Here is a 26,607-nt window from a genome sequence, read left to right on the forward strand (position 1 = left end):
ACGTAGTGCTAGAAGCCAAAGGTCCATACCTGTGCTATCCAACATGGTCGTCACCAGGAATACATGCCTTTTTATATTTTAATTTTAGTGAATTAAAATTAATAAATTTTAAAATTCATTGCTTCAGTTGCGCTAGCAACATCTCAGTCCTTAACCGCTACACATGGCCAATGGCTACCATGTTTGCCAGTGCAGAGCGTCCTTCCATCCTCACAGGAAGTTCTATTGGACAGCACTGCTTTACACAAATGGGTCCTTTAATTGCCCCATTTCTAACTGTAGCAGTAGGGAAAAGGAAAGGACCACCTATAGAAAATCAGCCGTGGAAAGAATAAAGAAGTATTATGTGCACTATGACCAAAATTACTGTAGCTAAATGCATGCCTCTCTCATTTCCTCACTATGCTTTTAATAGCTGCTAATTCCAAGAAGTATTATTACCTCTTAAATTGAAAAGTAACTTACAAATCAGCAGTTCTCAGATGTGATGACATCTTCTCAAAGTACACGAGTCAGAAATATTTTCCTCCAAAGATTATGCTTGGGCGGGGGCCGTGTTTGAAGAAGCAGCTTTCTATATAAATGACCTCTCTTATACCAAGTTAACCTGTGCTACAGGGTTTTTGGCTTTTAAAATAGCGCTGGAGGGAAAAACTTTAATGGTTAAACAGCTTATGTGGTGGTTTTTCATTGAAGACCTATCCTGGATTTTAAGTAGCTCTGCTGATACACGCATACGTAATACACACACATCTTACTAAATGTTGCATAACATTATTACACATAACGATTTTTCTCATCATAAAGTTCTCACATAACGCTTGGCCTGAATGCCAAGGAAACATGGCACTCACTGTGTTTTGACAAACTCAGGTGATTTCTTAAGCAATTTGATCCTACATTCTGACAAGTCCATTCTTTTCCATTAGAGTTGGAATGAACATAGTTTTTAGTTATTTTTTCCATTTTATTTATTTATTTTTTACATATACGTGTATCTATTCTTTTTCAAATTCTTTTCCCATTTAGGTTTTTACAGAATACTGAGCAGAGTTCCCTGTGAGAACTAACATAATTTTTAAAATTCACTTCCCTGAGGTATAATTTAAACACAATAACATTTACCCACTTAAATTCAATTACTTTTACCAACTGTATAAACCTATCACCACCACCACCTCAATCGTGACATAAAATGATTGCATCAACACACACATTTTCTCAGGAACCTTTGCAGTGGATTCCATCCCTTGTCCTGTACCCAGGCAACTATTAATATGTATCCTGCTACTTTAGTTTGGTCTTCTATAGAATTTCACAAAATGGGACAACACAGAATATGTAGTCTTTTCTATCGGGAATCTTTCACTTAGTATACTACTTTTAAGTTTCATCCATTTCATTGTCTGTGTAAGTAGTTTATTTCTTTGTATTGTCTGGTAGTATTCTATTTTACATAATTAATTTGTAGCCACCCCCACTGATGGACTTTTGAGTTGTGTCCAGTTTGGATTAGATGGGATGAAGCTACTGTGAACCTTTGGGTACAAATCTTCCTGTAGACATTATTCAACTTTTTAATTATCCTTGGGCAAAGAGCTATGAGTGAGTTTGCTGGAATTTAAGGAAAGTGTATATTTAACTTTTGAAGAAACTTTATGTTTTCCAAAGTGGCTGCACCATGTTGCATTATCAGCAGCAAAGCATAAGAGGTCCATTTTCACCACATCCTCCTCAATGCTTAGTATTATCAGTCTTCTTAATTTTAGTCACTCTGCTCAATGTGTAGGGATATCTCACCATGGTTGTCATTAGTATTTTCAAATTGCCTAAATCTCTAGTCCATTTATAAATGTTGTAAGAGTTTCTTTATGTATTCTGGACACAAGAACTTTAGGAGATATATGTTTTGTAAATATTTTTACATAGCATCTGGATTGTTTTTCCTTTTCTCAATGGTGTCTTTGAAGAGCAAATGTTTTTAACTTTTATGTGGTCCAGTTTATCAAATTTGCTTTTATGGGCTGTTTTGTACCCTAACAAATTTTTGCCTAATCTAAGGTCTGAGATAGTTGTTTTTCAAAAAGTTTCTTCTAGACAGTTTCTAAGTTTGCCTCTTAACTTTACGTCTATGATCCATTTCAGTTAATTTTTGCACTGAGAGGTCCAGTTTTTCCAGCACCATTTTTTGGAAGAACCATATTTCCTCATTAAATTACCATGGTCACTTTGCTGAAAATTAATTGACAGTATATATCTGGGTCTATTTCTGGCCTCTGCTTTCTGTTACATTGATTTCTATGTTTATCCTTGTGCAAACATCACACTGTCTTGAATTCAAGTACTGTAAGACTTCCAAAATTACTCTCCTTTTCAAAAACTCTTTCAGCTTTTCTAAGTCTTTTGTATTTCCATGTAAATTTTAAAACCAGGTTTTCAATTTACACAATAAAACCACATGAACTTTTTACTGGGTTTGTAAGAGTCTAAAGATTGCAATGCATATGTTACAGTTGAATTTGTATCTTAACATTAAATTTCTGATCTATAAATATTTATCTTCAATTGTTTTGGTCTTTTTATTTTCTCAGCAATGTTGGGTAGCTTTCAATGTTTGGCTCCTGAACATATTGTTAAAGATATCCTTATTTCATATTTATGAGCTACTATAAATGATATAATTTAATTTCAGTTTATAATTATTAAGTGATAGCATATCACAATGCAATTGAATTTTTTTTATATTATGTATCTGGAAATCATGAGACATTCACTTAATAGTTCTAATAGGTCTTTTTTTTATATTATGTATCTGGAAATCATGAGACATTCACTTAATAGTTCTAATAGGTCTTTTTAAAATTTCGGTGACCGCTCTTATTCTTTCTTTTTAATCTGTATGCCATTTGTTTATTAAATTACTTTTATTATAATATATTATTTATTTATCTAATATTACCTTTCTCAGGGGCTAGTACAATGATAACTAAAAGCACTAAAAATAGTAATGGTAAACATCCTTGTGGGGAAAGCATTCAGCCTTTAACTGTTAAATATTATATTATATTTAGATTTTTTTTAAGGTGCCTTTTGTCACATGTGGCAACACCCTCTACTTCTAGTTTTTATCATGAATGTGTGTTGAATGTTATCAAATGATTTTTCTGTATCTATTAAGAATTTTTAAAAATATCTTTGGTCAGTTAATGCACTGATTTACATTGATTTTCAAGTGTTAAACCTTGGAAATCCCATGCAATCTTATATTTATGCAATAAAACCCACTGGGACATGATGTATTATCCTTTTTACAAATGGCTGGATTTGATTGCTGAACTGTTATTAAGGATTTTTGTGCCTATGATTGTGGGAGATATTGGTCTATAGTTTTATATATTAAAATGTCTTATCTGGTTTTGGTAAGAGTAATAATGACTTCTTAAATAAGCTGAGAAGTGTTCCATCCTCTTCTACTCTGGAAGAGTAGAATCAGTGTCCTTTTTTTTTCCTTAAGTACTTGTCAAAATTCACTATTGAAGCCATCTGGATTTGAAGTTCTCTTTGTTGGAAGAGTTTTAAGTACAAATTTAATTCCTTTAATGGATACAGAATTAGTTTATCTGACTTTTCTTAAGTGAACTTGGAGAGATTGTTTATCTTTAAAGAATTTGTCCACTTCATCTAAGTTGTCAAATTTATTGGCATAGAGTTGTTCATTGTTTTCTATTAATCCTTTTTAACTTCTGTAGGTTCTGTAGTGATGTCTCCCCATTCATTCCTAGTATTGATAAATATATATCTTTCTTGTTCCTAACCAATCTAGTTAAAGGTTTATTGATATTATTGGTCTTGTTAAAGAACTAGGTTTTAGTTTCATTGATCTTCATTATTCTTTATTTCCACTTAAACTGACTTATACTCATCTTCATTTTCTGCTTCCTTCTGTTTCCTGTAGGTTTAATTTGCCTTCTTTTTTGTAGACTTCCTTAAGAAAGATCCCAAAACCATTGACAGCAGATCTTTCTCCATCCCTAATATAAGTAAATAATGATATAAATCCCCCCACCCTGAGCTCTGCTTTACTATATACCACAAATTTGGATAAGTTGTGCTTTTATTGTCATTCAGATGAAAATATTTTAGAATTTCCCTTTAATTTCTTATTTGACCTATGAACCAGTTAGAATTATACTGCTTAAATTCCAATATAATTTTCTATATACCATTTTGTTACTGATTTTTAGTTTGATTCTGATGTGCTCATTGATTACACAGGCATGATTTCAACCCTTTTTAATGTATTGAGACTTGATTTATTCTGATCTATGTCTGTATTCTCCATTACTGTGCTATGTCTTGGAAACTACTTTCAGTGAGCTGAGCCAATCGCTGGACTCATTTTGTTTATTTCCTTTCCCTAAGAAATTACAATCCTGTGCCATCCTCTGCCTGTTGTCCATTGTCTGAAAATTGTACTTGGTAATATTTTGTCTGGTTTTCTTGTTTAAATCACGGAGGTAAATCAAATCCCTTTTTCCCATCATGGTCAGATAGAAAAGTCCCCTATATCATTTTTCAAATTAAAAATCATCTGTTGACCAAATCTTGGTCAAACAAGAAACATATATGACAGAAAATTTCTGTCAATTCATATACAATTTGCAAAATTAGTATTAGATGTTGTGGTTACAAACTCTATCATGAAAGTAAAATTCACACATTCATATATTTTGCATTGGTTTGCATTTACAGTCCCAAAACTAATTATTTTGTGTTAGGGATTTATACTTTTATCCATGGATTTATCAGATAAGATTTTGTTTTCTCACTATGAAATGGAGAAATTATTTTCATGCTGGAGCTTTACTTTTGTAAATATGTTTTTTTTAAGTAGGGATGACCCTTTGGAATTAAGAAATAAAAGCATTCAAATGAGCTCTAAATTTGAATGAGTCATGCTTTATATTATTCTAGTCTATTTTTTTTAATTCAGAAAATGTTTGAGTCTGGCTTGAACCATCCATGCAATGATTTGAAGTTTTCTCTTTAACTACTAAATTATAACTTCTCAACATACCTTTGCATTTTACAGTAACTAACATTAAAATCAGACAAAAATAATAAAGACTAAATATTCAGATTTCTTGTTCCCTTCATCACTGCTAGTTCTCAAATTGCTGTGCCTCATAGAGTTTTCAAAAAATCGCTCCCCAGAAATACAGACTTGTATACGCAGCTGATTACTTGACATTTCCACTTGGATGCTAAAGAAACATCTCACACTTAACATGTCCAAAACTGAGCCTCCCAAACTCCTTCCAAGTGTGACTCTCTTACAACCTTTCTCATCTCAGTAAATAGCACTTCCACTCTGATCAATCGCTCAAGCCAAAAGCCTTAGAGTCTCTCTTGCTTTTCTCTTCCTCTCACAGCACATATACAATCTGAAAGGAAATACTTTGGACCTGACTTCCAAATACACTCCATCCAGAATAAGGCCACTGCTCCCTGGTGCCCACTGTTAACACTCTCAACTAAGCCACCACCATCACCAGCCTAGATCACCCACCAGTCCCCAAAACGCTCTCACTGCCCTAAATCCCACACGCCCAAGCACAATTCAGGCTGTCCTCAGCACAGCAGTCAGAGTGACCCTTTAAGTCATGTTAGTGCCTTACACTATCATTCCTCTGCTCAAGATCTTCCAGTGCCCACCCCCCAAAATAAAGGTCAAATTCATAAAGGCCCTACAGAACCTGGCCCTTATTATCCTTCCAATCTCACCTCCATTACTGCCTCCATTCAGGCCACACTGGCCTCCCTGCTCTTACTCAGACCTGCCAAGTACCCTCCCACCTCAGGGCCCAGGCACTTGCTCTTCCCTCTGCCTGGAACGCTTTTTCCTCAGTTATCCCCATGGCTTGCCCCCTCACCTCCTTAAGCCTTGACTCAATGGGTCATTCTGTATACTGCACAATTTAGTCAGGAGAAGAGAAACCACACTAGGTACCTCAAACAGAGAACATTTAATATAGGGAATTGGTTGTAAAGGTATTGGAAGATAAAGAACAAAGGAAGAATGCATGCCACACAGAGATGAGCAGCTGCTAACAAGCTGGGCTGGACCCCACAAGCCTGTTCCTGCTGCTGTGCTCTTCTCAAGCAGCTGTGACTCAAGCTGTGACTGCCTACTCCCCAAGTGGGGACTTAGGATCGCCTCAGTCCTCAGCCACGCTATGCAGGCATAAATATGATCCTCACTATTCCTCCAGCCTCCTCAGCAACTGCTGGTTCCTCCCATTCACACATCCTAACAGGAACCCAGCTGGGTCAGAAGGCTGAGAAATTTCACTGACTCTCTGACCAGTTGTACAACGTGAAATATAAAAGGGACAGCTGTGGGGACAGAGGCAACAGGTAAATGCCAGGCACACCTGGTTACCCTGATGAAAACGGCAAGACCCCTCCCTTCCTTAATGCATTCCCTGCTTTATGTTTTTCCTCAGCCCTTAGCACCATATAACCCAGTCTATATTATATCATCTTATTACTGTCTGTCTCCCCTAATAGAACGTAAACTCAGCACAGGCCGAGATTTCTACTGTTTCGCTTATTGGGGTAACCCCGTGACTGAAACCATTTCTGGCACATCATATGCACTCAATAAAGATTGATTGAATTATTAATGAACTGGAGCTTTGGTTTTATCTTCAAACAAGCAGAAGCTAAAGACTCTGTGTGATGAGGTGAGGGACTCCAGTGGCACAAAAATAAAAAATATGAATAAGAATAACAATCATTAATCACCCTCTGAGAGCCACCAGGAGCGCTCCACCAGTCCAGCTGTTCCTGGCACCAGGGTCTCGTTTCATTGATTTTATTTAATAGGGTTTGTAGTGTATCTAACACGCAGTCCAGAGGTGCTTTCAAGGTGGCAATGGTTAAATAGCATTACGATAAGTTTGTCATCTTACAGATTGGAAGAATCTATTCATTTGGTGTGTTAGCATGCATTATCACCGCACTCTTGATTATGAATGAGAATGCTTCCTGCCTCACGTGACACATGTGATGAGGCTTTCTGAAGTCTATCCCTGACTTACATGAGGGAAATGGGAAAGCAAAAGAGAAATTAAAAAAAAAAATAACTCCTTTTCTTTAAAAAGCTTCAGGAAAATAAAAGGTTATGGTGCTGACTAAATTAGTACACAAACTAAATAAGTTTTAGAAACCTCAGTGTAGTCTTTTCTTTGTTATATTGATAACAGAAAAATGTCAGCACTGCTGTCTGCTGAAGTGGGAGTAATGTTTTGTCTCCTCAAATGTGACCATGGCAGATTACCCTGCCTTGATATTAGAAGAAGACAAGAAGTCATAAATCCAAGAAAAAATATTGCTTAATTAAAAGTTTATTCACCCTACATTTAATCTCCAACTCTTACTCATAAATAAAAAAAGGATTAGATTTTTATCTATCATCATTGTGAGAAATGGACAAATTGCCCATTCAATGCTTAGAAAGACTATAATATGCTTAAACATAAATAAAATACAATAACATACCATTTGAGGCCCAATGAAATGATTGTTTTAAATCAGAGTCCTGACAATAACTTCACAAACTCTTATCCCCAGTTTTAATGCAATCCCTTTGAACTACTTAACTTATAAAGTATTCCATTTGCAGTCTCAGAATAATAGAAACTATTTCCCCACCCAGACAAATCAATCAAAAATTGATTATCTCAAGATAAAATATAGATGTGGAATCTTACAAATTATTTCATTAGTGGCGCTAGAACACAAAAGTAATCCAAAAGTTATTGATCATTCTCAAAACTCAATAAATTATTTTCATCAGAACTTAATCAGTGTTTATAAAAATCATACAACAGGGACCCTCAGCTTTCATCAATCGAAGATCAATAACAACACAAAAGTACAACACAGGTATTGCAACCAAGTCACTCAATGAATAATGCATAGTGGTTTTACCATGAGTGCATTTTCTTCTAACACCTCTATGCACTCATGAATGATCATTACATTCCTACATTGTAGAGTTGAAAAGTGGTGTGTTTTTTAATATTCCATTTTTTCAGATAGCAAACTAGCAACAGACTTTAAAATAAAAAATGTATTACCAAGTGCAGCTTTTAACTTATAGAATAGGCAGTGTACTTATACCTTAGTTGTTTCATTTGCATATAGGTTCAAATATTTTGCCCACATAACTTTGAGATTACATTACATGAAACATTCATTCATTTGCATGATAACAGAATTTATATTATTGATGGGTCAAATGACTTTTTATAGGATCCATAACAACGCTTTTCTTTCCCAAATAAACGCAAAGGAGGATAACTCATAACCCGTTATGAAACCAAAGAGAATCACACTTGATTTATGTAAATTTTAGTTTTTACAAAGAAAAGCATTGAGTTCAAGATACTTTTCAACAGTAATCGGTATCTTGCTATTATTTAATCAGATTCACATGAAAATATTAAAATGAATTTTATGCAATCTATTTTTAATTAAAATAAATTTTCCTAATTCTTCCTTGGAGAAAGTGGGCCATTGTCATGCAGTCATACACACTTATGATTTATAAAGGTCAAATGGCAGATCTGAGACTAGAAGAACAGGGAGAAATACTGTAAGCAATTTTAATCAAGGTCTTTACATGCTCAAAGACTCTGAAATCTCTGAAACCTGACAGGGACTCTAGAAATTATCTACAACAGCCCCTCCTGTGATGATGAGCATCCTAGATCCTAGGAGAAGAGATAAAATCCAGCCAGGATCATGAAGCCACATGCCTATCTGGGGCATGAGACACCGCACAGCAAAAACCCAGAGAGAAAATGGAGCAGCGTGGGACATGTATAGAGCCCTGGGATGTTCATGAGGCCATGGGATAGGTATGGAGCCCCAAGACAGGCATGGAGCCTTGATATGTGCATGGGGCTGTGAGGCCACATGAAGAGCCACACAACAGCTATAGAGCCATGGGAGATGCATGAGGCCACGGGACAGGCGTGGGATCCTGGGACACACGTAAGGAGCCCCAGAACAGGTATGGAGCCCCAAGGGGAGCAGGTGGTGAGCCAAGCAATGCCAGTGGTCCCGAGGTCTGTGAGCCAGTCAAGGGAAGAGTGGTAAGAGGCAGGTCCATGGGCAGGGTTGGCAGTTAACAGGGAAAGAGGAAATGTGTACATGACACCCTCCAGACTGGGAGAAAGACAGCCTCTCAGAGGTAGGGAAGAGCTGGGGCTCCCAGTAAGTTAACATAAAGAAGAGCCAACAGAAAGTTACAAAACTTGCCACACATTTTTATTGTCAACACCGAACACATCAATGCCTTTAACAGGAGGCAATGGAATATAGTAATACCATTTGAAAGAAAAACACAGGATCCGTGAAAAATCATCATTCATCCTGTAGTATGGGAACAGAACCCGAGTATAAAATCCTGGGTTGGCCCCTTTCGGTCATGGTTTTTTGAATCACCCAAGGCTACATGTGGGGATAAGGCAGTTGTTTAAACTCGAGGGCCACATGCCACATCCCAGTCCGGTCGCAGTGATGGCGCAAGCTGGAATATCCATTTCGAGTCCCTCCGACCTGGGGCCAAATGTTGCTAATCTAGTGTCAATCATCCATACAGTTCTTCCATAAGTTCCAAAACAATTCTCAGGCCAAACAACAAATCCAGAAGTAGGAAGACACTCAGCAGGAACATCCAGGAGTTACAGATAGAGATCCCAGGGAGCTGAGAGGAGAATTAACAGCACCTGGCCTGATTCTGCAGGCAGAAGTCATCTTGGGCATTAATATTAAGTGCTGTCAATCTCAGTCCTGGGCAAATATGTGGACAAAACTATAATTCAAAAAGATACAGGCATCCCTATGTTCATAGCAGAACTATTCACAATAGCCAAGACATGGAAACAACATAAATGTCCATTGACAGATGAATGGATAAAGAAGATGTGGTACATATATACAATGCAGTACTATTCAGCCATAAAAAAAGAGTGAAATAATGCCATTTACAGCAACATGGATGTAACTAGAGATTATCATACTAAGTGAAGTAAGTCAGAAAGAGAAAGACAAATACCATATGATATCACTTATATATGGAATCTAAAATACGACACAAATGAACCTATCTACGAAACAGAAACAGACTCACAGACATAGAGAACAGACTTGTGGTTGCCAAGGGGGAGGGGACGTGGGTGACTGGATGGATTGGGAGTTTGGGATTAGCAGATACAAACTATTATATATAGAATGGATAAACAACAAGGTCCTACTGTAGAGCACAGGGAAATATATTCAATATCCTGTGATAAACCATAATGGAAAAGAGTATGAAAAAGAATGTGCACATATATAGATGTATATGTATATTTTTATATATATATATATGTGTAACTGAATCACTTTGCTGCACAGCAGACATTAACACAACATTGTAAATCAACTATATTTCAAATGAAATAAATTAAAAAAAATACTAAGTGCTGTCAGCTAAGACACTGAAAAAAGGCCTCCAAATTAGTCATGATATTAAAACTGCAAGACAAAGTAAGCCTGAGTACAGCATGACTCACCCCAGCGGTGGTCTTTCTCTGTGTGTTATGTGAAATTGCCCGATTCCTATAACTGGAGCACACTCTCTAAATTGCGAGCGTGCTGGGTAAACTTTAATCATTAAACGAACAAAAGCAGAATAGGGCACTATCGCCTTAAGTGGACATTAAACATTTAAAACTCATTTTGGATACAGTTATGAGATTCAGTAAGCGTGCTGAGAAACATGCAGTTTTGAAGGGTCACGATTTCCCCCCCTTTATTGGAACAGACGTTTAAGCAAACGACACAGACCTAAGTGTGAAGGGTGCGTCTGTCATGGGTCAGGGTGTTTTAGCAGCCACTGCACGAGCAGGGATAAATATTCCAGAACATGCAGTCAAGGGAGTACCCTTGCAAACACAGCAAGCTGTTAGGGCTTGTTGAGCAACGAACTCCACAAGACAAGTGGAGCCCGAAGTGGTAAATACTTTCCCAAGGCTGGGAAAAAAGATCCTGCCAGCACCTTCTGCCCAGCCAAGTAAATCATACAAGACTTCAATGAAAGGTGCTTACTTGTACTGAGATGTTCCTGCAGACTCTTCCTGAGCAGCCTCCTGTGCAGAGTGCCTCCAACGTATAATGCTAAATCATGAAATTTTAAATGTACCCAGAAACCAAGATGGTAAACATCAAGACGATCCAGCCCTTCCTTTATTTCTCTCTTACAAGTGTTTCATCATACCTTCTCAAACTTTCTTGTATTGAGCACAGAAGAGTGTTTATGGGGCATAGCCACGGCCACCTGCTCAGCTATAACAGGAGCCATTTCAAGGACTGACTGGGCTCCAAACAACCGCAGGGAATCTTTTATGTCTGTTTTTGATCAACAGTCTTATCCTTTCTTAAGAGAAGCACTTCCTTCCTAAAGTACCCATACTCTTGGCCCATGGCCTGCATACTCCTTTCTCAGCCAAGATGGAGGTCCCCAGGTACTCCCTCCCTCTAACTGCCCTGCATCCTGGGTGCCCTGGCCTCCCTCCCTCTGGGCTGGCTGGAGGTGGGGTCTCCTTCCTGTGAGCTAATCCCTCGCCTGTGCCCAGTATCCTATCCCCTCCTATAGCCCCGGGGACTTTGTCTAGTCAATTATATCCCCCGTCTTTTCTCTCTTCACCAGTACCATTTAAGGATGATTAAGTAATGCTCTCTTAAAAGCCGTTCCCTGTCCTCATGTCCCTGCCAACTGAGAGAGTAATTTTGATGTCTATTTCTTCACCTTACCTTTGTCCCTTCACTCATGAGCATCTAGTTTTATTCCCAGCACTGCTGCGAAACTGCTCTGATAAATGCCATTTGCTACGGGTTGATGTGTCCACCCCACGCCCACCCAGAGATATGTTGAAGTCCTAACCTCATGTACCTGTGATGATTGTGAACTTATTTGGAAATAGGGCCTTGATGTAATTAATTAAGATGAAGTCATGCTGGGTGACGGTGGGCCCTAAACCTAATATGACTTGTGTCCTTATAAAAAAAAGAGAGGGGGCTTCCCTGGTGGCGCAGTGGTTGAGAGTCCACCTGCCGATGCAGGGGACATGAGTTCGTGCCCTGGTCCGGGAAGATCCCACATGCTGCGGAGCGGCTGGGCCCGTGAGCCATGGCCGCTGAGCCTGCGCGTCCGGAGCCTGTGCTCCGCAACGGGAGAGACCACAACAGTGAGAGGCCCGTGTACTGCCAAAAAAAAAAAAAGATGATAAAAAATAAAAATAAATAAATAAAAAGAAGAGAAAACAGACACAGACGCACAGAGAGAATGCCATGTGACTACAGACTCAGAGAACTGGAGTGATGGGTCCACAAGCCAAAGAACGCCAAGGACTGCTGACAGCCACCCGAAGCTAAGAAGTGGCAAAGATTCTTCCCTAGAGCTTTCAGAGCGTGGCCCTGGTGACACCTTGCTTTTGGACTTCTAGCCTTCAGAACTGTGAGAGAAGATATTGTGATTGTTTTAAACCACCCAGTTTGTAGTATGTGGTTACAGGAATACTGGGAAACTAATACACCATTGCTGACAGAGTTTCTGGGAAGGTAACCACCTGTCCCAGTTTTCCCAGAAGACAGTAGGACTTTCAGTGCTATATCCCAAAAAAGTCTCGGGCAAATCAGGATGAGTTTGTCACTCTACCTTCTGGCCCACAGGTGCCTTGAACTGGCTACATCATCAGACACTCTGACGGCCACCTCCCTCTTGAAAAAGCTCTCCTTTCTTGGTTCCCATGATACCTACTCTCAATTAGTTAACTCCATCCGATGGCAGCTAGGAACTCAGCTTTCTCGATCTAACATCATTTCAGATTCCCCTCCTTTATCCCGTCTGGAACCAACAGCCAAGAGCTCAGGGCTCACTCTCAGTGCCTCCTGCTTCCTCCTGTCTTATATCCTTTAAAACATCAACAACTCCCTCTTCAGATCTCCAGAATCCACCCAGTTCTTTACATTTCTGCTACCACTCCCGTAGCTCAGGCCCTCACCGCTGCCCCCTTTGGTCACGGCAGCGGCCCCAGAATTTGCTCTTCCTGCCAGCATTTCTCCATCCTCCAAGGTGAGCCTGTGCAGACAAGAGGGGGACTTCTTGAGATGCCTTTTGGTGCCGTGCATTATTGATTCCTCACTGTAAGTTTCATCTCCGTCTACTTCCTCTCTGTAATCTGAACTGACATTTCATGGCTTACTGTACTCGACACTTGCCAAAACCTGCCGTGCGCCCCTCATGAGATTCATAAACACCTTCTAACAATCATCTGGGACTCAGCTCTGGCACTGCTGCATCCTAGAAACCCTCCTTAACCATTCCTCTACAGCCCAGGCTGTCTGGTTCCGACACCCCTTCCCTGGGCTCACACAGCACCCGGCAAAGACACCCGAGAGGACCCTTAATACAATGTAATGCAACGGTCCTTCTGGTTTAGATTCCTCAAGATATTCTAGGCCCTTAAAAGGAACTAGTTTTTTTACCTCTATCTCCCCCATATTTAGCACAGACTCCCGGTACATATACAGGCAGTTATTAAATGCCTGTTGAACGTTCACTCCAAATTTTAAAAATGAAAATTAAAAATATGTTGAGATGCCATTTATGAGCTATGGGGTTTTCCCAAATCCCAAAGCTTAACGGTGCACTCGGTTGGAAAGTCTAGTGCGAAACAGATACTCCTATCCAGGGCAATGAGAATGCAAAATGGTGCAACCTTCATGAAAGGAAATCAGGGAGTATCTAGCAAAACTACAACTGCATTCACCCCTTGACCCAGCAATTCCAATTCCAGGAATCTCTGTCAATGTTACACTTGCAAAAATATCAAAAGATGTATGTGCAGGAGTCATTACACATTGTAACACTATACCTGATCACTTCTCCCAGCAGGGAGTTGCTGAGTAGACTAGAGTTCATTACATAGAGGAGAGCTATGTGACCATGAGAAGAAGTGACATAAACCCATACTACTGGGACATGGACTCCAGGGCATATCATGATGTCAAAAAATGCTAGATAGAGAAAACTCTGTATACATGCTACTTTTTAAGAAAAGAGGGTATGAATATATATGTGCATGTGTATGTGTGTGTGGAGTTTGGTTTATATTTAAAAAGAAGCATAAACTATAAACTATAATTAAAAGGTGAGCTAAAGGCAGAGAGAGTGAACAAGGTAAGGAAAACAGTTCCTCTAAACACCGCTTGTTTTATTAATTTGACTTTAAAACACTACAGAATAATGTAATGTAAATTTTGAAAATCTCGAAAAATCAAAAGTGAAATTAAACAAATGAAATTAACTGGATTTTGAGTTGGTGGCACTACCATACAAAGGGAAATTGTTTTGATTTCAAGGTGCTAATTTTGCTTCCATTTTCCAGTGAGATTTATACCCTGAGGACTAAAAGAAAAGAAGAAAAATCATCCGAAAGGGTTTTCTGTATTCAATAAGGACTAAAGTTGCACAGAACTTTTATTCTGAAATGACTAAGTATGAATTACAGGAAAAGGCAAAGGAATAATTATGCTGACCTGCAGAGACAGGATTCTGTGCACAGGAAAGAAAGATAGAGACATAAAATAGAAGAGGATCAGAAAGTCCCTAGAATCCTGGAGATGAACTGGAAGTATCCAGAGCAACTTCTGGTGTGTTTTAAAGAACATTTTCCTTAGCTCTATACACTGAAAACACCTACTTTGATCACCGCTATGCTTGAATCAGATAAAAATGGCTGATTCTCAGGTCAATGGAAGGAAATGGATAAGAGGAGTCTTATTATCCTAGAGAATAATCAAGCCATCCAAGGCCACTTGGGTTGTTGCCAAAGAACTCAGGGGCCAACCTCAAGAGGCTCCCCTAGGCCTGAAATGTGACAATTTCACCATCTGTAAGAACATAAGCTGCAAGTGATGGAAATATACCAAATATTGAAATCCATGTATTAAAAATAATTCTAATAACCACTTTTTTTAAAAAAAAAAAGCAAACATAACATTTTATTTGTCCCCTCTGGGTAATGCTGGAGAGCCAACTAAGTAGGCTCTTTACAAAAACGGTAAAGGGAAGAAAAGTAAGCATTCACTCTGCCTTTCCTATGTCAGCTGCACCCTCAGGATATTCAAATAGTTGAGGAGGAAAGGCTACTTTATGTAGAAATATTTCAGCCATTAAATGAAAAAAGAATAGTAAAATTAAAAACTCCCAGTTTTTCACCCATGAATGAATCCGGAGATTTAGGCCGTGATCCTCGATGACTGATCATTTCACATCCCGTTGAAGGACACAGCACCACCCATGACACAGCAGAGACACAAAGATGCACACCTGAATCTGGGCAGCCCCCGGATATCACTACTAATTTACAGACACATTCAGGACAGAAGAGCGTCCGAATGACAGCAATGGGAAACTGGGCAAACCCTGGACTGTGGAAACTCTGCAGGATGATGGACTCAAGTTTCTTTAAAAATTAATTTGCAAGGGGAGAGCAACAACAACAAAACACAGTGAAGGATGAAGAGACTCAAGACATACACCAGCCAACTGCAATAGACGACACCAGCCAACTGCAATAGATGAAGGTCCTTCCGTTCCTGACTCAGTTCAACTGTTACCAGAACAAGGCACAAGCATTCCTGTGACCATCAGGGCTCTCACAGTACTCACTGGATGTTTGCTAATTTTATGGCATTGGTTTTTGTCTGGGTCTCTGATGTTTTGGTGTGATTATAGCATTATGAATTCCTTATCTTTGATAGCCAAGAAGTGAAATATTATGAAACTATTATATCATTTATTGAATTTGCTTCAAAATAATTTGGTGAATGTGGGTAGAGCACGGGTGGGGATATGCAAGAAAAAAGGTGGGCCAGGGATTAATAAATACAGGGGCTGGGTGTTCTTAGACTCTTCTATTTTTGTATATATTTCAAATCCTTTTGCGATACAAAAGTTACAAAATAACAGACCACAAAACTATTCATTGGATGAATTATTAAAATACAATGTCTGATTAATTATACTCAGTTTCATGATATAAGAGCAAGTTCCTTGAGGACAGAGACAAAGACTAGTTTACTTATCACCTTAAATGCTTAGAAATGTCCAGGGTGTAAAGAACCCTAAATAAATTTTGATGAATTAAAGAAGAAAAGAATGTGTATACACACTGATCAATTGATCCTACAGATATGTAGGCATATTTGAGACAGTAAACCAATTCTGTCTGCCATGCAATGCCAGATAGAGATAAAGGCGTACATTGTGTGGTGGGACTAAGGCTTTGTTGGGAAATGCTGAAATGAAGAATTTTTTTGTTTTGCTTCGTTTTGTTGTTATTTCTGTGGGTCACATTTTTCTCCCCCTGTTCAAATGCCTAGGAGGCTGACAGCACCTGTTAAGTAAAAGTGGCCTCAACAATGGGACGTTCTGCCTATGATAATTCTGAGCTTGGATTCTTCTTTCTTTTTTTTTTTTTTTACATCTTTATTGGAGTATAATTGCTTTACAATGGTGTGTTAGTTTCTGCTTTATAACAAAGTGAATCAGTTATACATATACATATGTTCCCATATCTCTTCCCTCTTGTGTCTCCCTCCCACCCTCCCTATCCCACCCCTCTAGGTGGTCACAAAGCACCGAGCTGATCTCCCTGTGCTATGCGGCTGCTTCCCACTAGCTATCTACCTTACGTTTGGTAGTGTATATATGTCCATGCCTCTCTCTCTCGCTTTGTCACAGCTCACCCTTCCCCCTCCCCATATCCTCAAGTCCGTTCTCTAGTAGGTCTGTGTCTTTATTTCTGTCTTACCCCTAGGTTCTTCATGACATTTTCTTTTCCTTAAATTCCATATATATGTGTTAGCACACAGTATTTGTCTTTCTCTTTCTGACTTACTTCACTCTGTATGACAGACTCTAGGTCTATCCATCTCATTACAAATAGCTCAGTTTCGTTTCTTTTTATGGCTGAGGATTCTTCGTAAGATAGTGATCAGTTTCAGAATATGAAACTCTTGTGATGGGGGATTTTGTATTTTTGCTCTGATTTTAAACAATGTCTAAAACAAGACTCACAGAATGATAGAGTGATAACCACTGCTATTCTGAGTATGCAACGAGCATTTAAATGGTGCCTTTGCAATCAGAGAGTGCTCGACCCTCACCTTTATAGGAGATGACCGGGTGCTCTGCTCTCTGGCACTGAGATGCGTCTGTCTCCGGCTGGGCGAGTCTCCACCATCCCAGGCTTGAGAAGAGCCACGCAATGATGCAGGGTCCCTTCATGGTGGGCAGGAGACCTTAGGCTCTGGACACTTGTCTTTAACCAGAAGCTCGTTGTCCCGTCATGTGGGGAAAGTGCCTAAAACACGCAAAAGAGAACAAGTGCATTAACATGGGTTCACGTTTTCTGGTGGCTGGTCTTTTAGTAAAGCCCCATCACGCCCTTTAAAAAAAAAGAGCCTTGCAGTGCTTGGACAAACACACCTTTTTCTAGGAGATATTTCAGAAATGTAATAATGTATGTCTCAATCTAGACCTCTTTTCCTCCCAATAATTTTATGAGATAACCCATTGATTATAAAAGAAGAATGTTCAAGTTTAAGCTCTATCAAGTCATCATCGTCCCCACCCCCATGAAGAATTCAGTTTCAGAGTTGTGACCATCGATTGGTTTTCCCTTGGAACATCATTCTCGCCCGGTCATGCAAATGCAGATCTACATGTGGATGCCCTAAGAATCCCTCCCCTTCCCTTTTCAAAATACAAAAGCCCCTATTAAATAAGGCCATGACCATTGTCCTTGACTAATAACCTGATGAATACTATCTACCCAGCTCTTAAAAATCATCCACAGTGGGTGCCTTTCTCCTTTGAAATTTACAGATGACCTTCCTGCAAAGTTTTTGGCTAGAGATCAAGTGTGCATCAAATAAAACCTATACGGAGCACCTACTGGGTGAAATGAAATTGCCGTGCTGGGAGCTGGGAAACTTTAAAGATTACGAATAATTTAAAAGATTAATAAGCTTTAAAATAAGACAGGCTTATAAAAATAACCATAATCCAAGCTGTTAGAAAATCATAAAAAGAAGCAGGAGCGCTCTGGGGGTTAGGAGAGAGAGTACGACTGCTACTTAGAGAGATCAAGGGTGGGTCAAAGGAAGACTTCATATTTGAGTTTAATCGTGGAGGATAAAGAGGATTTCAACAGATGGAGACTTCTGGAAGTAATCCAGAAGAGGATGAAGTGATGCACTGGAGGGCCAAGAGGAATGAGTAGGCAACACGTGTTGGGAACAGTTTACTGTACTTGACCCCAGGGGATAGAAAGGGGAGAGATGGAAAGCAGCTTAGAGAGAATGTGGGGTTAAGATTTGGAAGGTGAATGAATGATACTAAGGTCTGAGGTCTCTATTTTTAGGCAATAAGCTACCACAGTATATTAACATTAGAAGAAATAGTAATCATTCTCACCATAGCATACACAGGAAATCGGCTAAAGAAGAGCAGAAGGGTCGAGAAGTTAAACTGAAGATACAGCAATTGTTCAGAAGAGAAAGAAAGGAAGCTGTGACTTCAGGTGGGGTCAATGTGAACAGAAATTAAGGTAAACCCAGCAAACACTCAGTGTGACGGGTCAGGCAAAGTACAGAAAATTAAAGATGTCCACAGCTTCTTCGACCTTGCTCCCACTGAAGGCTGGATCTTCACCCCCTCTCTTGAATCTGGGTTGGCTCTCTGACTGCTTTGCTCAGTCAGATACAACAGAAGTGATGGTACCCTAGTTTCTAAGCCCATACCCTAAGAGGCTAGCAGTTTCTACTTCCTGTCTCCTCTGCGGCACTGAGACACTGGGTCAGAAGTGATGGTACCCTAGTTTCTAAGCCCATACCCTAAGAGGCTAGCAGTTTCTACTTCCTGTCTCCTCTGGGGCACTGAGACACTGGGTCAGAAGTGATGGTACCCTAGTTTCCAAGCCCATACCCTAAGAGGCTAGCAGTTTCTACTTCCTGTCTCCTCTGGGGCACTGAGACACTGGGTCAGAAGCCCAATGTCCCTGAAACTGTCATGCCAGGGAGACCACATATACGTCCTCCTGGTGATATTTCCCACTAAGCCCAGCTTCCCAGCCAGTCCCACCAAGGCACCTGATATATGAGTAAAGCTGAAACCCACTGAGTAACTTTAGTATCACAAGAGCAAAGAAATCAACTAGTTGAGCGCTGTCCAATTTCCTAACCCCCAAAGTGTGAAATATAATAAATGGTGGTTGTTCTAATCTGTTAAACTGGGAGGAACAGAAAGCAAAGAGGCACAGATGGACAGAAGATAAAGAATGTGAGTCACTTTGAGGACAGTCATGTCATTTTTTAAAATATGATAATCAACAGAAGAAGTTTTAGAGGAGGATATGATCATTTGGTTTTGTGCATGTTGGGTTTAAGATGCCAAGAGAATATTTAAGGAAATGCAGCTGACTGTGGAAAATCCAGGTTGGATGCTCAGGAAAGAAAAGAATTCAGAGACAGCATATAATCTTTGCAATGTTTAAAAGCATGGGTGTGGTTGAGCCTCACCAAGGGAAAGCACGAGAGAAAAAAAGGGCTAAAGAGAAGTGTTTATTTAGAATTTGTTCAAGAAAAGTAACCACACGAAGATGAGACAAGAGAACAGATATAGCGCATCAAGTGAACACAGCACCATGGGAGCCAAGATAGAAATAACACATTTTAAAAAGAGGTCTCAAATGTAAAATAGATAGCTAGTGGAAAGCAGCTGCATCGCACAGGGAGATGAACCTGGTACCAGAGCACCTAGAGGGGTGGGATAGAGAGGGTGGGAGGGAGACGCAAGAGGGACGGGATATGGGGATATATGTATACGTATAGCTGATTCACTCTGTTATACAGCAGAAACTAATACAACATTGTAAAGCAATTATACTCCAATAAAGATGTTAAAAAAAATTTTAATAAAAAATAGAAAGAGGCCTCGTCCACTGTACCCTGATGAGGTAGAGTGAAGACTACTGGCTTTAGTCAAAGGACATATATACACTACCAAACGTAAAATAGATAGCTAGTGGGAAGCAGCCACGTAGCACAGGGAGATCAGCTCGGTGCTTTGAGAACACCTAGTGGGATGGGATAGGGAGGGTGGGAGAGAGGGAGATGCAAGAGGGAAGAGATATAGGAACATATGTATATGTATAACTGATTCACTTTGTTATAAAGCAGAAACTAACACACAATTGTAAAGCAATTATACTCCAATAAAGATGTTAAAAAAAAAAAAAAAGGACAGTCAATGGTCAACTCTGCGGTCAGTTTCAGAAAAACAGGAGACAGAGTCCATGACATGAGAAACCAAGAAGGGAACAGATGAAGAAAAAGTGCGACAGAATATCTGTGGTAACTTGAATGCTAGGTAACCCCAGAAAATTCAATGAAATCAGGTAAGCATGGAAGGACCAAAGTTCAGAAAATTTTAGGGTACAGAAAACAGATCATTAAATGTGGCTTCTTTTCTGAGGAGTGGAGTGGAGAAGAGACTGGTGATTTAAGAGGGAGAGGTGGTATAAGATCCAGAAAAACAGGGGTGGCAAACTATTAAGGTTCCAGTAGAGAGGGTGGTTATGAAAGGGAGGAGAGGGGCCTCTTCTTTAACAAGGGGTGTGCACACGAGTACGTGGTGATACGTCAACATAGAGAAAACACGAAGTGGAGGGTACATCGAATTTCACAGTCTCCATATTTTGCGCCCCATTGACTCAATCCTCCCATGGATGGAAATGTCCAAATTAGGCAGAGAAAAAAGTGAAGGGGCTGCAAATCATGATGAGGCAAGAGTATGGTTTCCAGAGGAGGGAGAGAGTCTGAGCATGAACGTGGGGGAAGGAAAGGAGAGAAAAACTGGGAGCCAAGGATACATCTGTCCAATGGGTCCATAATCCCTGACCAGGCCAGTACATTGTAATGGGCAATGGAGGCACACGTGCTATTTTTTCCTGGGTTTTAAAATTGAAAGTATGATTCATTTCACTCTTGGAAAAGGGGTCACAGTCTGCAAAACTGGAGACTGCTCTTGAACTCCAGTCTGGAGGCAAATACATGAAGCAGCCCATCTTTCTTCTCCCTCTGACCTGAGACTTAGGACATGACATTTTACCAAATGACATATCTTAATAGGAGTTTGGGATGAACACATAGACAATACTGTATATAAAATAGATAATCAACAAGGACCTACTGTATAGCACAGGGAACTCTACTCAATATTCTGTAATAACCTATATGGGAAAAGAATCTGAAAAAGAATGGCTAGATGTACATGTAGAACTGAATGACTTTGCTGTACACCTGAGACTAACACAACATTGTAAATCAACTATATTCCAATATAAAATAAGAAATTAAGTTTAAAAAGAGTAACACCCATTAGAGGCGTTTTATTTTATTTTTTTATTTTTATTTTTTGGCTGCGTTTGGTCTTCATTGCTGCGCGCGGGCTTTCTCTAGCTGTGGCGAGCAGGGTCTATTCTTCGTTGTGGTGCACGGGCATCTCATTGCGGTGCGTGGGCATCTCATTGTGGTGGCTTCTCTTGCTGTGGAGCACGCATGGGCTCTAGGCACAAGGGCTATTGTGGCTCACGGGCTCAGTTGCTCTGCAGCATGTGGGATCTTCCCGGACCAGGGCTCGAACCTGTGTCCCCTGCACTGGCAGGAGGATTCTTAACCACTAAGCCACCAGGGAAGTCCTGTTAGAGTTGTTTTAGATGTAATTTTGATCTGTTCAGAGCAAGGAGATTTGGAGCACCCTCAACAGTACACTCGGGAAAGGGCTGCAGGTAAAGTATCACTGCCCCACATCAAAACAAAATGGTGATGATAAAAACTTATGGGAAGGGGCTTCCCTGGTGGCGCAGTGGTTGGGAGTCTGCCTGCCGATGTAGGGGACACGGGTTCATGCCCCGGTCCGGGAAGATCCCACATGCCACGGAGTGGCTAAGCCCGTGAGCCATGGCCGCTGAGCCTGTGTGTCTGGAGCCTGTGCTCTGCAACGGGAGAGGCCACAACAGTGAGAGGCCCATGTACAGAAAAAAAAAAAAAAATTATGGGAAGGATAGTGAAAGTAACAGTGAACTCTCAGCAAGTGCTAGCTAGCTGTGTGGCAGGCAGGACACCAAGCACTTATACCCCCACCTGGCAGCCAGCAGGCACCCAGAGCAGTATCTCTGACACATCAACTCCCACTGAACAGCGTCCATCACAGAAATGAATGGAAGCATGGCCGTCTCGACCTCTGAGACTGAGCTCAGGTCACCCTAGGGCTAAAAGCAAATTCCTCTCTTGCAGATAGTTTTCAGTGTGTCAGACCCAAGCCAACAGAGAATCCCCTTCTGTTAACCATGAAACAAGTTATACAGACAACTGCCAACTGGACCTGTCCTGTATTTCCAATAGCCATGCATTCCCATCTCAATCCTAACATCTTGCCTCCCGAAGGAAAGCTGAAGGAGAATAATGCAAGTGCCTGACACGTTCCTTCCCTGGGATGTTGAAAGTGATGATTAGAGAAGAAAATGCCCTGTCAAGTGAAAGAGCTGCTAAAATGGGACAGACCCATGGTCCTATGGGGATGAGATGAAATTATATGTTTGCCACGTTAAGCTAAGGGAAGCACATTTAATGAGAACAGGTGATTTTTAGAAGTTTATAATTTTCGGACTATAACACGTTACCTTTGTTCTTAAAATAAAGGTACTGTAAACAGTCAGCCTGGTAAGGTACCAGGGAGGGGCATTCACAGTTTTCATTTACATTAGGGTTTTCTGAGTATCCTACCAAGCAAAGCTAACTCGTTGAATAGTCCTTTACTCAAAACAGGCTCAGATCTACATATCAGGTCCTTCCATCCTGGACTCTCACCTCTCAGTGGACTATGGTGGGGTGGGGAGAAGCATATTTATATCAGGGATTTTAGTGCTCAATCTATTGACATTTCGAGCCTGGTACTTCTTTGTTCTGGGAGCTGTTCTGTGCCTTTAGCAGCATCCCTGGCCTCTCTACCCACTAGATGCCAGTAGCAACCCCCCAACCTGTGCCAACCAAAATGGGCTCCAGACTTTGTCAAATCGCCCTGGTTGAGAATCTCTGATTTGTATGTAACAAAATACCTCTCCCTCTTTAGAAATTAAATAAGCCATCATCACTTGAAAGATTATTTTTAAATATGCTTATATAAATCACCCAACTGAATTCGTATTGAGTCATTTCAGTAAAATTTCAATAAAAACGAAAGTCATGTTAATTATAACTCTTTGCTACATTGGGGAAATATATGATGAAGGAATTTTCAAAGGATCAATTTCCATAAAAGTTGCTCGAATTTCATCCTACCACCTCTGGAAAATTAAAAGTACGTTTGGTGACAATACTAAACAAGTTGATTTTGCCAATAGGAAGATTCATTACAGCAGGCCACTTTGGGCTACAAAACAGAAGCATTTTTGTTGCATCTACTTCAAAATCTCTGAAGCCTTCCCTTTAGTTTCCTGATGTGGGAGTACGTTCCCTCTATAAGCTTGATCTAAATAAGCAAAGTTCCATATATACATGTTTGTGCAATAAATAACATTTCTCATTCACACCCACACTGCAGATGAATAGGCTTTAGGGAATAGAAAATAACTGTTCCTTTTAGTTAAAAAAAAAACTGCTGTCAGATAAAATAGAAATCAAAAGAATGAAAGCTTACACAAGAAGTTAGGCTTCAGGAACAAAGTCTAACTAGTGATGAATAAAACCAGAGCCAAAATAAGCTTCACGTACTTTTTTTCAGGGGAGGCTGGTGTTCCTCTGAATCTCTGACCCACCGTAAAGTTGGAAGTGGCCAGATGCATGGGCGCAACTCAGAGAGTCCACAGAAACTCTGCCAGCCCGGCTCCTACCTGATGGCTTTAGGACCTCCATTGCAGACAAGATGGAGAAGTCAGGTGAGAGAACTGACCAATGAGCTGCTCGGAGAGGACCAGGAAGCCGAGCCCCACACCCACTGGAGCACAGCAGCCCTTGGGAGGATGCTTCGCGTGCGCATCTCAATTGTAAAAACTTACAGTCTGTTGTAACATCAGGAGCACAACGACAGGATTTATAAGAAGGGGATGGACAGCTCTTCTGAAAGGTCTGTGTTTGCCCTCATCTTTCCATCCATCTCTTGGCCCTATTCCATGGGATCAGATGAAACACTCCCCCAGAGACTAAAGCCCCAGCCCGAACCGAAAGCAGCAGAACCACTGAAGAAATCAGTCCATCATCTGAACAAACCGTGGAGCCTGATTCCCGCACGCCCTGGCACAGCCAAACATGGTGTTACAACATCTACTGCACAGTCGTCAGCTGCTGCCAGGTAAACAGCCTTGCCCTATTCAAACCCTCTCAGGATTTTCCACTGCTTTCCGAAGAGAATACTCTGCCCTTCCACCAACGAGCCATCTCCTCCTAATTCCACCTCCACTACTCCCAGTGCCAAGGCTTCCCTTCAGCCCCTCCCGCCTAGCCACGGTCCTCTGGGTAAGCCTTGCACACTCTTTGCATGTTTGCTGATGCCTCGGGCCCCACTGCTGCCCCAAGTCTTCCCACTACCCAAGGTCAAGGCTGGCCTCCACCTTCTGCACACACAGCGGCCGCCTACTCCAGCCAAGGTGGCAGATCCTTTCTGGGAAACCCTGAGGAACCAGTTACAGTGCCTGCTTCCTCACCAAGGTTCCATGGAAAGTCATATAACCTTTCGCGTTTCGTAAACAAGCTGCGGGTTGAACACGCAGTTACAGCCCCAAATGTATGCAATCCGACAAGCTGAATCGGCCATCTGAATGAATCAGAAGTCACGCAGCCGACGTTCTATTTAGCAGCATCCAGAACTCACGCATCCCTTGCCACTGAACAGGCACCACTGTCAGAGGGTTTATGCAGCCCCTTGGCACACAGGAGACAGGAAGTGAGTCAACAACTCACTGAATCCGCGAGGTGGAGGGGCCGGCTGAAATCACCTCATCTCTCCCTTCACTTTGCAGCAGAGAAAGCGAAGGCTCAAATGGATTGAACGGATCTTACAGATTAAGGTAAGATCAAGTGTGCAGTGTCAGGCCACGTCAAAACAGGAGAAAAACCCTCTGACCCTTTGCCTGGCACACTCAGCCTTCCTGCTCACGCTGGTGAAACCACACATTTATGGCCGCAAGTTCAAACAACCCGAATTACCCCCAGAAACACAGTCTTCTCCCCAGAGTAAAGCGTAAGAGATGAACCCATGGCCTGGAAACAGGGGGCATCCTTAATCCAGACAGTCATACTGAAGGATGCCACCTGTGGGCAAGGGACAGCCCTCCAACACAGAAGAGGACACAGTCTGGGCATTTCCAGCTCACAGGTATAAGTAGTCAAGCAAGTAAAAGTCCACCTTTTGATAATTACCAAATTATCCTAGAAGTAGGAGCAAAGTCTTAGGGAACATAGAAAAGGGAGGAATCCCTCTGAATGGATGAAGAAGACAGAAGCTATGGCTTCTGAAGGGGTTCAATTTCAAGTGTTCAAAGAAGGGGGAATAAAGGTCAGGGAGCATCTAAGCCTTCACTGTCTTCATGGCTGGAAGGAACCTGTTGAATGAATCTGTGCTCTTTCCTAGTAGTAATGTCAGACATTCTAGGTACTGAGCAGGAAATGGGATTAAATGAAGAATCAATAAAACAATAAACTTGGGCTTCCCTGGTGGCACAGTGGTTGACAGTCCGCCTGCCGATGCAGGGGACACGGGTTCGTGCCCCGGTCCGGGAAGATCCCACATTCCGCGGAGCGGCTGGGCCCGTGAGCCATGGCCACTGAGCCTGTGCGTCTGGAGCCTATGCTCCGCAACGGGAGAGGCCGCAACAGTGAGAGGCCCGTGTAACGCAAAAAAAAAAACCAACAAAACAATAAACTTAAGTTAATGCACAGTGTTCAAGTAAATAGATTCTTCTAAACATTTTCAAAAACAATAACCAAACATTTTATTCTTTGGGAAATAAAGCAAAATTAAAGTTTTCTTGTTATTGCGTTGAGTCTATAAGGGCAATCAGGATGTTCACCAGACATATTGCATCTTCACTTTTTAGGTACATTTTTATGAAAATTGGATCCTCTTTATATTATTTTAACCCATGTACCGTCACTGCCAAATTTCAGCCAAAAGAGGTTTAACACAAATGAATTAGTGCAACGTTTTTAGGAATGTCTTAATGAAAACACTGACCGCCCTCAAGTACAGAAACACTGCCAGATGCCACCTTCAGGTAACTGAGTAAGAAAATGACTTTATTACTCATAGGTTTTCATCGTATCTGAACTGAGATGAGATAGGATTTTATGGCTATATAAAATGACTTCATGGAATAAAATGGGAAAAAGCAAACATTGACGTATTTTACACATTTCAATAATGGT

The 26,607-nt window shown here is 40.7% G+C and overlaps 1 protein-coding gene across 6 annotated transcripts in view; it reads right to left on the reverse strand.

Moving 5' to 3' along the window:
* SEMA5A (semaphorin 5A) overlaps window positions 1-26,607 on the reverse strand; it is a 477,874-nt gene that overhangs the window by 286,776 nt on the left and 164,491 nt on the right. For all 6 annotated transcript variants that reach the window (XM_079918531.1, XM_079918532.1, XM_079918535.1 and 3 more), the window contains one exon: window positions 17,290-17,486. In XM_079918531.1, coding sequence (XP_079774657.1) covers window positions 17,290-17,410 — 121 coding nt within the window. In that variant the 5' untranslated portion in view covers window positions 17,411-17,486. The remainder of the gene's footprint in view (window positions 1-17,289; window positions 17,487-26,607) is intronic.

The sequence above is a fragment of the Stenella coeruleoalba genome (assembly GCF_951394435.1).
Source record: "Stenella coeruleoalba genome assembly, chromosome: 3".
Taxonomy (NCBI): Eukaryota; Metazoa; Chordata; class Mammalia; order Artiodactyla; family Delphinidae; genus Stenella; species Stenella coeruleoalba.